At 51.7% G+C, this 15,788-nt stretch overlaps 1 protein-coding gene across 1 annotated transcript; it reads right to left on the bottom strand.

Annotated features, from left to right (window-relative positions):
* Window positions 1–1,445: 1,445 nt before the first annotated feature.
* Window positions 1,446–4,874, bottom strand: ZNF668 (zinc finger protein 668; the record flags this gene model as incomplete). The annotated part of the gene is made up of 3 exons (XM_080703893.1): window positions 1,446–2,655; window positions 3,399–4,073; window positions 4,792–4,874. 3 exons carry the CDS (start codon window positions 4,872–4,874, stop codon window positions 1,446–1,448), a joined length of 1,968 nt encoding a protein of 655 aa, XP_080560019.1.
* Window positions 4,875–15,788: the final 10,914 nt, after the last annotated feature.

Genomic DNA, 15,788 nt, shown 5'->3' with positions numbered 1-15,788 from the left:
GCCGGGCGTGGTGGCACAAGCTTGTAATACCAGCATTCAGGAGGCTGAGACCTTAGGATTGCGGTTCGTGGACAGCCTCAGCTACTTAGCGAGGCCCTTCGCAACTCAGTGAGACCCTGTTTCAAAAATAAAAAGACTAAAAAATAGGGATGGGGATGTAGCTCGGAGGTAGAATGCCCCTGGGTTTCATCCCCAGTACTGCAAAAACAAAACAAAAATACAATAGGGCTCGGGGTGCAGCTCGGAGGTACAATGCCCTTGGGTTCCATCTCCAGTAAAAAAAAAAAAAAAAAAAAAAGATTTTGGCCTCAGTTTATTATCTATAAAAGGAAAGGTGAAAGGAGCCGGACATGGTGGTGCATGCTTGTACTCCCAGTACTTGGGAGACTGACACAGGAAGATTGCAGGTTCGAGGACAGCCTTGGCGACTAGAGACTTATCAACCTAGCCAGACCCTGTTTCAAAATAAAATTAAAATAGGGCTAAGGGTATAGTTCAGACGTAGAATGCTCCTGTGTTCAATCCCCAGTGCCACACACACAAAAATAAAGGGTAGAGCCAGGCGTGGTGGCGCACGCTTGTAATCCCCGCGCTTGGGAGGCTGAGACAGGAGGATCGCACAGGTTCAAAGCCAGCCTCAGCTACTTAGTGAGGCTCTCAGCAACTTAGTGAGACCCTGTTTCCAAATAAAATATAAAAAAAGGTCTGGGAGTATAGCCTGGAGGTAGAAAGCCTCTGGGTTCCACCCCCAGTACCACCAAAAAAAAAAAAAAAAAAAAAGGTAGAAGGATAAAGACTCAATAAAAGGTTTCCATGGTCATGGAAGCACAGGCTAAGTAAAAGCTAAATTTATTAATTTCTGGACTTTATGCTTTTAATACAATTTTTTGGGAGAATTGAGCCCAAGGGCATTCTACCTCTAAGCTATACCCCCAGCCCTATTTCTTTCTTTCTTTTTTTTTTTTTTGCGGGTCCGGGGATGGAACCCAGGGGCATTCAACCTCCGAGATACACTCCCCTGCCCTATTTTTTATTCTTATTTTGAAACCAGGTCTCACTGAGTTGCAGAGGGCCTCACTAAGTAGCTGAGGCTGGCCAGGAACCTACCATCCACCTGCCTTAGCCTCCCAAGTACTGGGATGACAAGAGTGTGCTATGATGCCTAGCTCAATGAGTCTTTTCTGATGCCCAAACTCCCATCCACTCACCCCAACCAGAACACAAAAGACAACCCTGTATCAAAGCGAATGCTTTAATGGGTGTTGTTCAGAGAGAACCCTGTCACAGCTGCAGCCAGCCTCCACTGCCCCGCAGCTCTCGCTGGGTGACAGGCGAGCTAGTTGCCCAGAGCAGGGATCTGTTGTCTGGATGAGCAGGGGCACAGAGTGTTCAGGAGGCCCAAGCAGGGCTGGGCTCCTGGGAGTGTGGCAGAGGGGCCCTGGGCTTCAGGCTGGCCCCTCTTCAGGCATTTCTAACAGAGCCACAAGGGGCTCCAGGGGCGCGGGCGTCTCCAGGGGCGCAGGGTGGGTGCGTTCGTGCTTGCGCAGATCACTAGCACTCAAGAAAGCCTTGGGGCAGTGGGGGCAGGCGTAGGGGCGCACAGAGCTGTGCGTGCGGCTATGCTTGCGCAGCCCAGCCCTGTTGGAGAAGCTCTTGCCGCACTGGGTGCAGGGGAAGGGCCGCAGCTCTGGGTGTGCGCGCTCGTGCCGACGTAGCAGTGTCAGTGTGGAGAAGGTCTCCTTGCACTCCCGGCACACAAACAGCGGTGGCTTCTCATCCACTTCCTCGCCCACCTCTCCTGCCCCTCCCAGGGGGCCAGGAGCCTCCCCCACGCCGGCATCCTGGCACTCCACGTGCTCCACCGTCATGCCCACCACCTGCCACTGTGTGGCCACCACGCCGCCCGACTCGGGGGGCAGCCCCAGCAGCCCGGCCGAGGGGTCCCCCAGTCCCGCACCCGCTACCGGGGTGGCTGGGCCCTCGCCCGCGACGCCGACGGGCAGCGCCAGCCCCACTACCAGCTCCTGTTGGGGGGCAGCCCCCGCGGCCTCGCTGCTTCGATGGGTCCGCTCGTGCTTCCGGAGGCTCGAGGAGACCACAAAGGACTTTCCGCAGGCGTTACAGTGGAAAGGGCGCTCGCCAGAGTGCACGCGGCTGTGCTTGGTGAGGCTGGCGCGCTCGGCGAAGGCGCGCCCGCACTCCTCGCAGCGGAAGGGCCGCTGGCCCGAGTGCACCAGCGCGTGGCGCTTGAGGTCCCAGGACGCCACGAAGGTCTTGTCGCACTGCAGGCACTTGAAGGGCCGGTCGCCGGTGTGCACGCGCCGGTGCATGGCCAGGTCGGCCGGCTGCCGGAAGTCCTTGCCGCACTTCTCGCAGCGGTAAGGCTTCACGCCCTCGTGTGCCCGCTGGTGGCGCCGGAAGCTCGAGGGGTCGGAGAACATGCGGCCGCACCGCGGGCACAGGAAGGGCTTCTCCCCGGAGTGAGTGCGCTCGTGGCTCTGGTATGAGCTGAGCTGCGTGAAGCCCTTGCCACAGGCCGGGCAGCGATAGGGCTTCTGCGCCGCGTGGATACGCTGGTGGCACGTGAGCGATGACGAGCGGGAGAAGCTCTTGCCGCACTCGGAGCAGAGGAAGGGGCGCTCGCCGGTGTGGGACCTGTGGGGCAGGAGAGCGGTGAAGGTGCCAGCCCACGAAGTGGGGCAGCCCTGTTCCTGTGGAGGCTGTACTTCAGGGGCCTCCTCACATCCCCAGGGCCCTGGCCCAATGCCCTAAGAGCCACAGACCCGCACTCCAGAGTAAAGAAGCCTCAGGTAAGACTCCTCTGCACTTCATTGCAGACCAGGCCCACTCACCCTGGGCTCCACGAATCATCCACTCGCTGCCTGACTCTAAACCCGGCTCTCCCTCACGGCTCCATCTCTCTCCCTTGCTCTACTTTGTGAACCCAGAGACATTCTAGCTCCAAGCTACACCCCCAGCCCTATTTAATTTTCTTTGTGTGTATGTGTATGGTACTGGAGATGGTACCCAGAGGCATTCTATCTCTGAGTTATACCTCCAGCCCTAATTTTTTTTTTTTTTTTTTTTAAATTTGAAACAGGGCTTCACTAAATTTCAGATGGCTTCCTGAGGTTGTGGAGGCCGGTTTTGAACCTGTAACCTTTCTGTTTCAGCCTCCCATGCACTAGGATTACAGGTGTGGCCACCCAATGGCATGCTGGGACTCCATCTCAAAGTGGTCTCCTGCCTGACCCATTCTACCCTGGCCAGCAACTTCTTCCAGGTGCACAACCCCTTCTCCTTGAAGATTGGCCCTACCCACTTTCCCACCCGCTCATTTTGCAGTTGCGCCTCAAGCCCAGGCCCCTCATGGCTTCCTGCCGGTGGCCAGTGCTCACCGCTCGTGGTTGCGCAGGTCCTTGAGCTCGGCGTAGGCCTTGCCGCAGCGCTCGCAGCTGTAGGGCCGCAGGCCTGCGTGCGTGCGCCGGTGCTTGCGGAACACCGAAGGGTCGGCGAAGCTCTTGCCGCAGTCGGCGCAGGCGTAGGGCCGCTCGCCCGTGTGGCCGCGCTGGTGGATCTTGAGCTTGGAGAGCGCGCCGTAGGCCTTGGGGCAGTGCGCGCAGCGGAAGGGCAGCTCGCCGGCGTGCGAGGCCAGGTGCACGCGCAGGCACACGGGCTGCATGAAGCGGCGGCCACACTCGGGGCACGGGAAGGGCTTCTCCCCGGTGTGGCTCCGTCCGTGGCTGCGGAGCTCGGGTGCCGTCTTGTAGGCCTTGGGGCACAACGGGCACGCGTAGGGGCGAGGCTTGGCCGCTGAACCCGATACCTTGTCCCCACTGGCTTCCTCTGCCTTGGGTTCTGTTTCCGGCTTTGGCTTCGCCTCAGCCTCCTCCTCGGCAGAGTCTGCAGGCGTATGTGTGGCAGCATGGCGCGCAGCCCTGGGAGCATTTGGAAATGTCTTGGTACAGGACAGGCACTTATAGCGGCGGCCAGAGCGCTTGTAGCCGAGGTCTGGGGCTGGGGACTGGGCCTCTGCAACCTCCACCTCCATGGCCCTGGTGGGTAGAGCTGCTCTGCAAGAGACGCAAGGTTAGACCAAAGCCACATCTCTCTGTGTTCTTCATGACCTTTCTCCTCACCAAAGCCCTCTAGATTCTCACTTGGAGCCCCATCTTATCTGCACTTCCCACTGGGACTGCTCAGCCCAAACCAAAGGACTCTAGCAACCTCCCTGAGCTGTTCATTGAGGGTAAGAATGAGGGTGTGCGCAGAGGGAGGGAGGCCTGGGGTCACAAAAGGTCCACCTCTACCTCCCTCCCTGGCCCTGGCCTTTTCCTGTGGCATTCCCAGAACCCTCAGGCCAATCTGTCTCACCATCTTCCTCAGCTCAGCATTCCAGGCCGAAAGGTCCTGTGCAAGGCTGCAGAAACAGAGGGTAACCAGAGTGGGCCTGGCCCACAGTTCTCTAAGCACCCAGGGAAGGCAGACCTGGGTCCAGTGGGTTAATTGTGGTGGTGGCACTATCTGAAAATGATTGGTATGTGTTGTCTAACCCCCTCTGGCTGGCTGGCTAGCTCTCAGAGGCGCAACTGTTCACAGAGAATCCTGTCCTGGCACAGCTGTAAGGGACTCCACCCCAGACAGGAATCCGGGCCCACCCTCTGCTCTGGGATCCCTGTGGGGTTCCTGCTCCCATAACTCTGGCAGTGGGGAGCTCATTCTCTCTTAAGGCAGCCTGAGCTATTGCCAGCAGTCAGAAGTCTCCTTCAGAGTTATAACTGATGTCTGTACCTGATCTTTGAGGCCTCCTGGGACACCAGCCTGAGCTGGGTCCACAGCCCTGATAATGTCTGCCCAGATGCTCCAGGGATCATGGAGGCAGGAAATAGGATTAACAGCTGCATTAGTCTTAACACCAGCTCATCCTCCCAGGAGGATGAAGGGAAGAGGATTATAGCAGATCCACTTAGGAGAGCTCAGCAGCTGCAGCTGGGGGAGAGAGAGCCAGGTGTGCCCAGAGGCTGGAAGGCCTAGGATCTCCTTCCAGCCCTGTGGATAGCTCACTGTGACCTCAGTGTCATCACACTTGCGGATGGCCCGTTTCCTCATCAGTACAGCTCAGGGGTTGGTGCCTTCTAAGTTAGGACTCTGAGCTTGAGGAGAATGGTGCCGAGCTTAGGCAGGAGAGAGCTAGAAGAGGTTCAGGGCCCCTTACTCTGGGAAAGGGCTGTAGAAGCAACTTACCTGGGGGACCCAGGGAGGAGCCCCTGGGTGAGTGGCGAGTGGCAGGGGCTGCATCCTTAGGGTTAGCACCCTTCTGCCTGCAGGCCCTGCCTCAGTCCTGCCCACTGCCCGCCCCTCACCCCGAGCAGCCAGTTCCTAGCCCCTTCCTGATCACTCCTAATCCTACCAATCCTTTGGGTTTTGGCCCCAATCTCACACAATTCCATTCTACGCTTATGTTAGCTATTGCACTTTTCTCACTAAATCCCGAGGCTTGAGGGTAAGCTAAAGGGTGTAAGTACTAGCCTTCCCAATGGCTCGAATCCCACCTACAGTTTACAGGGGACCCCTCCCCTTCTCTGGATGAGGCACTATCTCCATACCAAGCCATCTCTGGAGAGTCTGCCTGATAAGTTTCTTCTTAAGAAAAAAGATAGCAGACTTGAGGGGTGTAGCTTAGTGGTAAAGCACTTGCCTAGCAAGCCTGAGGTCCTGAGATCAATCCCCAGGACTGCAGGGGGGAAAAAAAAGAGAAAAATGATAGCTCAGCCAGGTGAGTGGGGATGCACACTTGTAATCTCAGTACTTGGGGGGCTGAGACAGGATGATCACAGGTTCATGGCCAGGGTCAGCAATATAGTGAGGTTATCCGCAATAGAGCGAGACCTTGTTTCAAAAATAAAAGAAAAAAATAGGGTTGGCGGTATAGCTCAGAAGTAGAATGCCCCTGGGTTCAATCCCCAGTACCATTAAAAAAAAAAAAAAAAAAGATAGTTTGCATTACTAAGCAAATTCCAGGCAGTGTCCTGAGCTCTTTATATATATTAACTCACTTACCCTTCACATCAACACTATGAGAAAAGTTCTTTCCACAGATAAGGAACTGAGGTCCAGAGAAACAGTGCAGCTCTGTGGCTAAGCGCACAGCCTCTGAAGCCAGATTGTCCGGCTCCAAATCTTGCCTCCATCGCTTCCCAGCTGTTGCAACTTTGTGCAGTTTACTGCATGTTTTAGAACCTCAGTTTTCTCATCTGAAAAATGGAGGCAAAAATAGTACTTACCTCATGGGGCCGGGTGAGGAGTGAATGAGACAGGAACAGTTATTGCTGTCAATTATTCCGAGTCCTCTCAGAGTCGGACACTTTGTGGAATGTACTACCTTAAATGTCTTTTATTGCATTCTGAGTTAGGGATCACCGTTCCCATCTTATCAATGAATAAAGGTATCGCTACCAATCTCACTAATGTGTAGGGAGGAAGAGCAGAGTTGGGTGGGATATAGAGAGAAATACGCCAAGTGATATGTGCTTGTATTTTTTTATTGGTGGTACTGGGGATGGAACCCAGGGGCCTTCTACTCTGGGCTACACTCCCAGACCTATTTTATATTTTTTATTTGGAAACAGGTCTCTTAAGCCAGTGGAGGCTAGGTTCGAACCTGCACGATCCTCCTGTCTCAGCCTCCCAAGTAGTGGAATTACATGTGTGTACCACCATGTCCAGTTTACAACACCTGACACTTTTTCAGAGATTAAGTCTGCACAAGGAGAAAAGTGTGCAGAAGGATGCACACCTAGTCAAGGAGCCCAGATTCAAGCTCTAGTCTTCAGGCCCTTTTTTTATTCACTCAAAGCCCCCGCCCCCCCAAATCATGACATTGCTCCCGGGACAAAGACCAGTATTTTTCCATGATCAACAAGGCCCCGATCCATCGAATTCCTGCCTACCTCACCTCCAACTCCTCTCCCCCAGATCACTAAGCCCCATTTCTTCATCTCAACTCAGTTTTCCCACTTCAGAGCACTACAGCAGCAGTTCCTACCCTCAGAACTCTATTCCCCCAGGATCTTTTCAGAACTGTGTCTTTTATTTCCTTTGGATCTTGGGTTCCCTGCCACTTCCACAAAAGAGGCTTTTTTTTTGGTACTAGAGATTGAGCCCAGGAGCATTCCACCTCTGAGCTACACCTCCAGCCATCATCATCATCGTCATTACTATTATTATTATTATTATTATTATTATTATTATTATTATTATTTTGGTTTTTTGCGGTACTGGGGATTGAACCCAGGAGCCTCCAAGCCCAATTTTTTATTCTTTATTTTGAAACAGGGTCTCACTAAGTTGCAGAGGGCCTCACTAAGTAGCTGAGGCTGTCCGTGAACCACGATCCTCCGGTCTCAGTCTTCCAAATGCTGGAATTACAAGTATTGTGCCAGCACTCCCACTTCCAGCTTATTATTATTTTTTTTAATTCTGAAAGAGGATCTCACTGCATTGTGGAGGGCCTCACTGCGTTACTGAGGCTGGTCACAAAACTGCAAACGTCCAGTCTCAGCCTCCCAAGTACTAGGATTTCAAGCATGCATGACCCAGTTAAAACCAGGTACATTCTACCCGAGTTACACCCCCTGCCCGAATTTTTTTTTTTTTTTTTTTGTGGTACTGGGGATTGAACCTAGGGGTAATTCTACCTCTGAGATACACCTCCAGCCCTATTTTTTATTCTTTATTTTGAAACAATAAATTGCAAAGGGCCTCACTAAGTAGATGAGTCTGGCCATGAACCTGTGATCCTCCTGTCTCAGCTTCCCAAGTACCGGGATTACAAGCAGGTGCCACTATACCCAGCCTAATTTATTTTTTATTTTGAAACAGGGTCTCATTATATGCAGAGGGCCACTGGGCAAGGAGGAGCACTTGAGAGGCTGAGACAGGAGGATCGCACAGGTTCGAAGCCAGCCTCAGCTACTTCGTGAGGCTCTCAGAAACTTAATGAGACCCTGTTTCCAAATAAAGTATTAAAATAGGTCTGGGAGTATAGCCCGGAGGTAGAAAAGCCCCTGGGTTCCACCCTCAGTATTACAAAAATAAATAAATTAATAAATAAATGCAAAGGGCCTTGCTAAATTGCTGAGGCTGGCTTCAAACCTGCAATCCTTCTGCCTTTGCCTCCTGAGTACAGAGACTGCAAGCATGCATCACTTTACGGTGGCACAGCAAAGATGTACTGGTGTGAGATGTAGCCGCGGGTTCTTGTTCTTAGCTATTTTAGAAAATAGCCAGAAGTGCTGCAAGTAATTTTTATTATTACAAAGACAAAAAAAGGGGGGGGGGCAACAGGAAGCACTGCATTTGAGGTGCAGTGGAGTGACTTGAAAATAAATCACTGGAGTTCTGAATGTTAGAACAGTTTTATAAGGATTCGTTATCTCCTTTTCCCCATCCTGCTTAGCCAATAGCCTTTTCACCTCCCCCTGACCGAATGCAGGCACAGGCCCACCAATTATGTCCACGGTGTTAGCCTTTCTTGTTAGACTCATGACCAAGAGGTGTTACTTGGTTAACCAGGTCAGGGGTTACATGGCAGGTGCCCACTCTGGAGGAGGCCTGTACCATCCACCTGTGTCCTCGGGGAGTTCTCAGCCTTTTTCTATCTCTATCTGCTAGAAGCTATTTATTATGTTGAAAACTTGTCTTTAAAGTATGGAGGCTTTGGGCTATAACTCTTTCGTGTACTTGGTAATTACTATAGGTTCTCTTAACCTTAAACTAAACTACAGTAAGAATTTGTGTTTAACATTCCATGTTTAACTGGGCTAACAGCTAACTTTTAGCTGACCTAGTTCAGTACTGGCTACAGCTCTTGGCTGACAGCTTAGAGGCAGAGAAAAGGATTTAATAGTTTTGCCTAAGTATTAGCAATTAATACAGCCCTTATTAGCAATCAATACAGGCACAATCCCCATCAATCATCATATCCAGCATTTGATCACTTTTTTTTTGGGGGGGGGTGGTACTGGAGATTGAACTCAGGGGCAGCCCTGTTTATTTTGAAACAGGGTCTCACTAAGTAACTGAGGCTGGCTGTGACCCTGCCATTCTCCTGTCTTAGCCTCCCAAGTACTGCGATTACAAGCAGGTACCACCACACCCCACCTGACCATCTTTTTTTTTTGTTATCTATACTCAGCTAATCACTCTGTAGTCTGTCTGTCTTTCTTTCTTTTCTTCTTTTTTTGTGGTACTGGGGATGGGATCCAGGGGCATTCAACCTCTAAGCTATACCCCCAGACTTACTTTTTATTCTTTCTTTCTTTCTCTCTGTCTTTTTCTTTTTGGTGGTACTGGAGATCCTGGAAACCCTTCTACCTCCGGGCTTCACTCCCAGACCTATTTTTATACTTTTTTTATTTGGAAACCGGGTCTCTTAAGCCAGCATGGTCCTCCTGTCTCTGCCTCCCAAGTGCGGGTATTACAAGTGTGCACCACCACACCCGGCTTTTTTATTCTTTATTTTGGAACAGGATCTCACTGAGTTGCAAAGGGCCTAAGTAGTTGAGGCTGGCTGTGAACCTGGATCCTCCTGTCTCAGCCTGCCAAATGCTGGGATTATAAGCGTGCACCACCACACCTGGATTTCTGTCCTCTTCTTTTTGTTTTGTTTTGATAATGGAGATTGAACCCAGGGGCATTCTATCTCTGAGCTACACCTCCAACCCTTTTTATTTTACTTTCTTTTGGGGTGGTGGTGGTAGTGGTGAGTATGTTTGTTAGTTACTGGGATTTAACCCAGGGGGAATTCTACCTCTGAGCTATACCCCCAGTACTATTTATTTTTATTATTTTTGGTACTTAAGATTGAACCCAGGGGCATTCTATCCTCAAGACACACACCCAATCCTATTTTGTTCTTTTATTTTTTTTCATACAGGGTCTCACTAAATTTCAGAGGGCCTGAAGATGGCTGTGAACCTGCGATCCTCCTTGTTCTGGGATTACAAGTGTGTGTCATCATGCCTGGCTATTTTTTAATTTTTGAAACAGGATCTAAGTGGGAGAGGACCTTGCTAAGTTGCTGAAGCCATTCTCCTGTCTTAGCCTCCCAAGTATTGGGATTACAAGCATGTAACACCATGCCCAGCTAATTTTTTTTAATGGTATCATATGGATCAAGCACTCTTTTAAGTTTATTTTGGGCCAGGCATCATTCTAAATATTTTAGGCATACTGTTCAAACTACTCAAACTAGTAACCAAAACTGCTTAGACATGAACTAAATGTTTGTGTTTGCCTGAAATTCATATACTGAAGCCCTAACCCCTACTATATTTGGAGAAAGGACTTTTCTGGAAGTAATTAAGGCCAAATGAAGTCATAAGGGCCTTGGTCCAGTAAGATTACTGTTCTTAAGATTACGCTTTTTTTTTTTGTTTTTTTGCAGGTCTGGGGATGGAACCCAGGGACATTCAACCTCCGAGCTACACCCCCTGCCCTATTTTTTTATTCTTTATTTTGAAACAGGGTCTCACCAAGTTGCGGAGGGCCTCATAATAAGTAGCTGAGGCTGTCCGCGAACCACGATCCTCCAGTCTCAGCCTCCCAAATGCTGGGATTACAAGCGTGCGCCACCACGCCTGGCTAAGATTACTATTCTTATAAGAAGTGACAGCAAGCCAAACATGGTGGTACATGCATGTAATCCCAGTCCTTGGGAGGCCAAGAAAAGAGGAGTGATGCTCTCATCAACCAAGTGAGACCCTGTGTCAAAACAAAAATTAAAAATAGGTCTGGGGGTGTAGCTTGAGGGTAGAATGCCCCTGGGTTCCATCCTCAGCACACACACCCCACATACACAGTAACACCACAGAGAAGCAATGTATCTCGTCATACACATAGGCAGCATTCAAAGCCAGGGGGTCAGACTCCTGAAATTCTGCTCTGTCCTCTACTGTTCTGCCAGCACGTGCACATTTTATAGCATGTTCTTAATTCTCTGCCTCCAGCACCAGAGTTCAGGCTGGCAAAGAGCCAGAACCCTTGACTATTTGCATCCTCTGTGCCCAGAACTATTTAGTGACCCAAAGAGAACAAAACGAGTCAACTATAGGTGAGAGTCTCAGGCCTAAACCCATAATAGGAATTGGTGGGAACCCATCAACAGGCTTGTAGTTATTTAGTTAATTTATTTATTTCGGTATTGGGAATGGCTCCAGGGGCATTCTACCTCAGAGTTACACCCCCCAGCACTATTTTTTTTTAAATTCTTTATTCTTTTGAAACAGGGTCTCGGTAAATTGCAGAAGGCCTCACTAAGTAGCTGATGCTGTCCACGAACCACAATCCTCCTGTCTCAGCCTCCCAAATGCTGGGATTACAAGCATGTACCACCATGCCCGGCTAATTTTCTTAAATTTAGAAACAGTCTCCCTATATTGCTGGCAGCCTTCTTAAGTTGCTGCGGCTGGCCTGGAACCTGCAATCCTCTTATCCTTCCAAGTACTGGGATGACAGGCATGAGCCACCATGTCTGGCCAACAGGTACTTATTAAATGAATTTTTCCTCCTTCCCAAGCTCACAAGGTTGAATGTCATCCCAATATTCTGGTGGGTTCACTGTGATAGAGCCCTGTCTATGCTTCACTACTAGCCTAAGAAGGAGATGAAGCTCTGCTGTTGAGATTCAACTCTCCAAAGGCTTAGGCTAGGGCCCTGGGGACAAGAATGGAGAGATACTTAAGACTTCCCATCCAGAAAGTAGTCATCACAAGCCTGGTGTGGTGGGACACGCCTCAAACCTAGTCAGATTCTTGGCGACTCAGCAATATCCTATTTAAGAAAAAAAGAAAAGGGGGGGGGCAGGCGTGGTGGCTCACACTTGTAATCCTAGTACTTGGGAGGCTGAGACAGAAGGATCTCGGTTCCTGGCCAGCCTCAGCTACTTAGTGAGGCTCTCTGAAACTTAGTGAGACCTTGTGTTAAAGAATAAAAAGGCCCGGCGTGGTGGCACACGCGTGTAATCTCAGCATTCAGGAGGCTGAGAGTGGAGCATCATGGTTCCTGGCCTCAGCTACTTAGTGAGTCCCTCTGCAATTTAGCAAGACCCTGTCTCAAAATAAAGAATAAAAAATAGGGCAGGGGCTATAGCTCGGAGGTCGAATTCTCCTGGGTTCCATCCCCAGACCCACCAAAAAAAAAAAAAAAAAAAAAGAAAGAAAAAAGAAAAAAGAAAAGGATAAAAAAAAAAAAAATAGGGCTGGGGCCGGGTGTGGTGGAGCAAGCTTTTAACCTCAGCATTTAGGAGGATGAGACAGGAGGATTGCGGTTCACCGACAGTCTCAGCTACTTAGGCCCTTCACAACTCAGTGAAACCTCTTTCAAAAATAAAAAGACTGCCCAGTGTGGTGGCACACGCTTGTAATCCCCGCACTTGGGAGGCAGAGACAGGAGGATCCAGCAGGTTTGAAGCCACCGCGCTGGCTTAAGAGACCCTAGGTCTGGGAGTGTAGCCCGGAGGTAGAAGGGTTTCCAAGAACCCCAGTACCACCAACAAATAAATAAATATTTAAAAAAAGACTAAGCCAGACGTGGTGGCACACGCTTGTAATCCCAGCATTTGGGAGGCCAAGACAGTAGGATCGCGGTTCGAGAACAGCCTCAGCTACTATTAACTGAGGCCCTCTGCAATTTAGTGAGACCCTGTTTCAAAATAAAGAATAAAAAATCGGGTTAGGTGTGTAGCTAGGAGGTAGAATGCCCCTGGGTTCCATCCTCAGTACCGAAAAAATAAAAAAATAAAGAGACTAAAAACTAGGGCTGGGGTGGGGTGGGGGTACAATGCCCCTGGATTACGTCCCCAGTACAAAAAATAAAAATAAAAAAGGACTGGACGTGCATCTCAACCCCAGGTACCTCCGCCCCCCTATAAAAGTAGCCATCACATAAGGAACTGTGGAGACGTGAGCAGTAATCATATCCTAGGCCTAAAACCTGGTCAGTTCACAACCTGATCCTAATCTACTTCTCACGGTTCTTCTCAAACTTCCCCACCTCCACCTGCAGTTCTCTTTGCCTGGGAGCCGGTGCTTGCCTCTCCCATGGGAAAACTCTTTGCATCATTCAAATACTCCATTCTCCATCAAAAATACTCGATGGGCAGTAGACGTAAGGAACCCACAGAGCTCTGGGCCTCAGTTTCTTAGTCAGTAAAATGGGGCCCCTGAAGCCTAGGGGAGTTCCAAGGGCGTTAGGCCTACCACTCGCTCCGAGGAGCGGCCAAGAGCTGCAGAAGCCTGGCGCTCCTGGCTCCGGCTCCCTCCAACAGGCTGCGTCGGTGCCCTCGCCAGACAGGCAGCCCCGCAGGGCAGGGCCCGGGGCTGACTCATCTCGGAGTAAGCCCTGGAAAAACGTAGCCTCAGAGAACGTGCCAAGAAAGAGCGAAGCAAGAAGGAGAGAATGAACAAATGAATGGAAGGAGGGCCGAAAGCGGGACAAAGGCCTGCAAGATGGCGCTCTTTAGGACCGCGGGAGGGGCGGTCAGGGCCTCGGCTGGGGAGGGGGGCCGAAGGCGCCGGGGACCTGGTTAGGCGGGCCGCACGGCGAAGACAAAAACCCACAACGTGGCGGGCTCTAGGACCCCTGGGCCCGCACGCCAAAGGCCGGCAGCCGCGTCCGCCGAACCTCGCCGTCCGCAGCAGCCGAGCCGCGGGGGCAGCCGGCGGGTTCTAGGACCTGCTGGTCCCGGAGCACGCCCAGGGCCGCCGCCCCGCCCGCCCGCCCGCGCCGGGCCAGCCCCGTGCTCCCTCGGCGCGCAGAGGGAAACTGAGGCCAGCTCGGGTCGCCTCCGCGCGGAGGCTGCCCCGGGCCCTCGCGGCTTCCCGCTGGCGTCCCTACCTGATTCGAGCTGGGCTGGCTCCGAGGCGCCGGCGTCGGCTCCCGGCACAGACGGAGCCGGGACACGCCACACAGGGGCCGGCGCTAGGACCCAGCGGGGGGCGGGGCGGGCCGAGGGCCGGGCGGAAGTGGCTCCGGAGGAAGGAAAAGTTTACGGAGCACCTCCAGCCTCCAGGGGCAGAGGAACGTCTGGCAAGGGTCTCTGGGTGATGAGGGCAGGGGCCGCCGGGCCGCCTGACGGTGCACACCAGCCAGGTCACCGGAAGTGTCCCCAGAGGCAGAAGGTGGGAAGGAGAGCGAGGTGTGAGGACGCTGCCTTGTGTCTCTTGGGGAGAGCCTCTCAGGGAACCCCGTGAAACGTGTCACCAAGTGAATTGTGGTTAAGATTGCGGGTGCTTTCCCCCGCCTCTCCGCGTTCCCTCAGGGTGCGCCAGAACGATTTTAGGCGCTACGGACGGAAGTGTGGCTAAGCTCGTGCATAAAAATGCAGCGCCGTGACCTACAAGGGCGGGGCCGGAGCCGCGCGGAGCCCAAACCCAGCGCCGGAAGTGTGTGCGTAGCACAACAACGCGGAGGCGGGACCGGAAGTGTTACCGAGACGGAAGTTCCGTGGGGAAGGTTTTCCATCTAGGACACTTCCTGTTTCCTAGTAACAATAGGAAGTATACCCCCGCGGAGCTGGAGGTAGACTTCTGGATCGAACCAGCTGTACCCCTTCCTTCAACCTTCTTCCTCTTTCCACTTCTTTTCTTCTTCCCCTCCGCTCCCACCTCCCGGGAACCCTGGTCGAGTGTGCGTGTGTGAGGGCGCGAGAGCCCCCCAAGACCACCTCTCAGGGCGCGCGGCTGCAGTTAGGGTAAGGGTCCCAGTGCGCAGGCGCGCTCCCGTTCGCGGTGCCTAACGGACGCGCCCGCGGCGGGAACGGGAAGGGGCCGGCGGGGCGAGGTAGGGGTCTGGAGAGGAAATCGGTAGGGGAGGTGAGTGACGCGAGAGGACCATGGCGGTGGTTGATTAGGGAAGCGGACTCTTGAGCGCAGGAGCTTTGCGAGGTGAGATCTCCGGGGGCAGGTTCAGTGAAGGGGATTAAGAGTCGGAGATAGGAGTTGTATTGAGGTTCTTTAGAAGTGAAGAGACAGAATTGGAGAAGGCCAAGATGATGTAGGGGACGCGAAGGGCTGCCGCTTAGAAAACAAGAGCTGTGGAATGAAGACTGCCTCGGTCAGTGAGTTTGCTCATGTGTAAACTGGGGTTAACAGGCATTGCAGTGTTGTGAGGATTTAGTGACACAATGAATATACTTGCCACAGTGTTTGCCACATAGTAATGTTCAGAATAAGTTGCTGTCATCAGAATTAAGAGAGGAAACAGGAGCAAAGACAAATGATAGTGAGGAAACCGGCATGGTTGAATAGAAAAAGGGGGTTGAAATGAAAATCCAACCTGAAACGGAATGGGACATTTTCCAGGGTGTAAGGTAGTTTGGGTTCAGGGGTAGTAGCCAAGAGTTTTGAAAAAAAGACCTTGTGACCTTCAAAGGAGTAGAGGGAGGTAGAGAGACAAACCAAGTCCTCTTCTGTCAGCTGGAGAAAGTAGCTGCTGTTTCAGTGCTTCCAGGCTACTCTTATTTAGTTGAAGGGGAAGGTTTGGACTTCCTTTATTGGTGAAAAGCATACTAATAGATCTGTGATCAGAAGTAAATTACATCTTTCTTGCCTTCAGTTTATATCTCTAGAGATTAATTAAACCCAGGGGAATTCCCCATATTTGTGGAGCTTGTACAGAGGGAGGTCTTAAATGATGGTGCCTCCAGAACTAGTAGAAAGCAGGTCCCTGAATATTGATGGTTGAGGAACCTCTCAATTGCCTCTGGTGAACTTGTTGCTCATGGAGCC

This window comes from Muscardinus avellanarius (assembly GCF_963383645.1).
Source record: "Muscardinus avellanarius genome assembly, chromosome: 10".
Classification (NCBI taxonomy): domain Eukaryota; kingdom Metazoa; phylum Chordata; class Mammalia; order Rodentia; family Gliridae; genus Muscardinus; species Muscardinus avellanarius.
The sequence above is the reverse complement of the archived record's forward strand: the minus strand, read 5'-3'. Positions and strand labels throughout refer to the sequence as shown.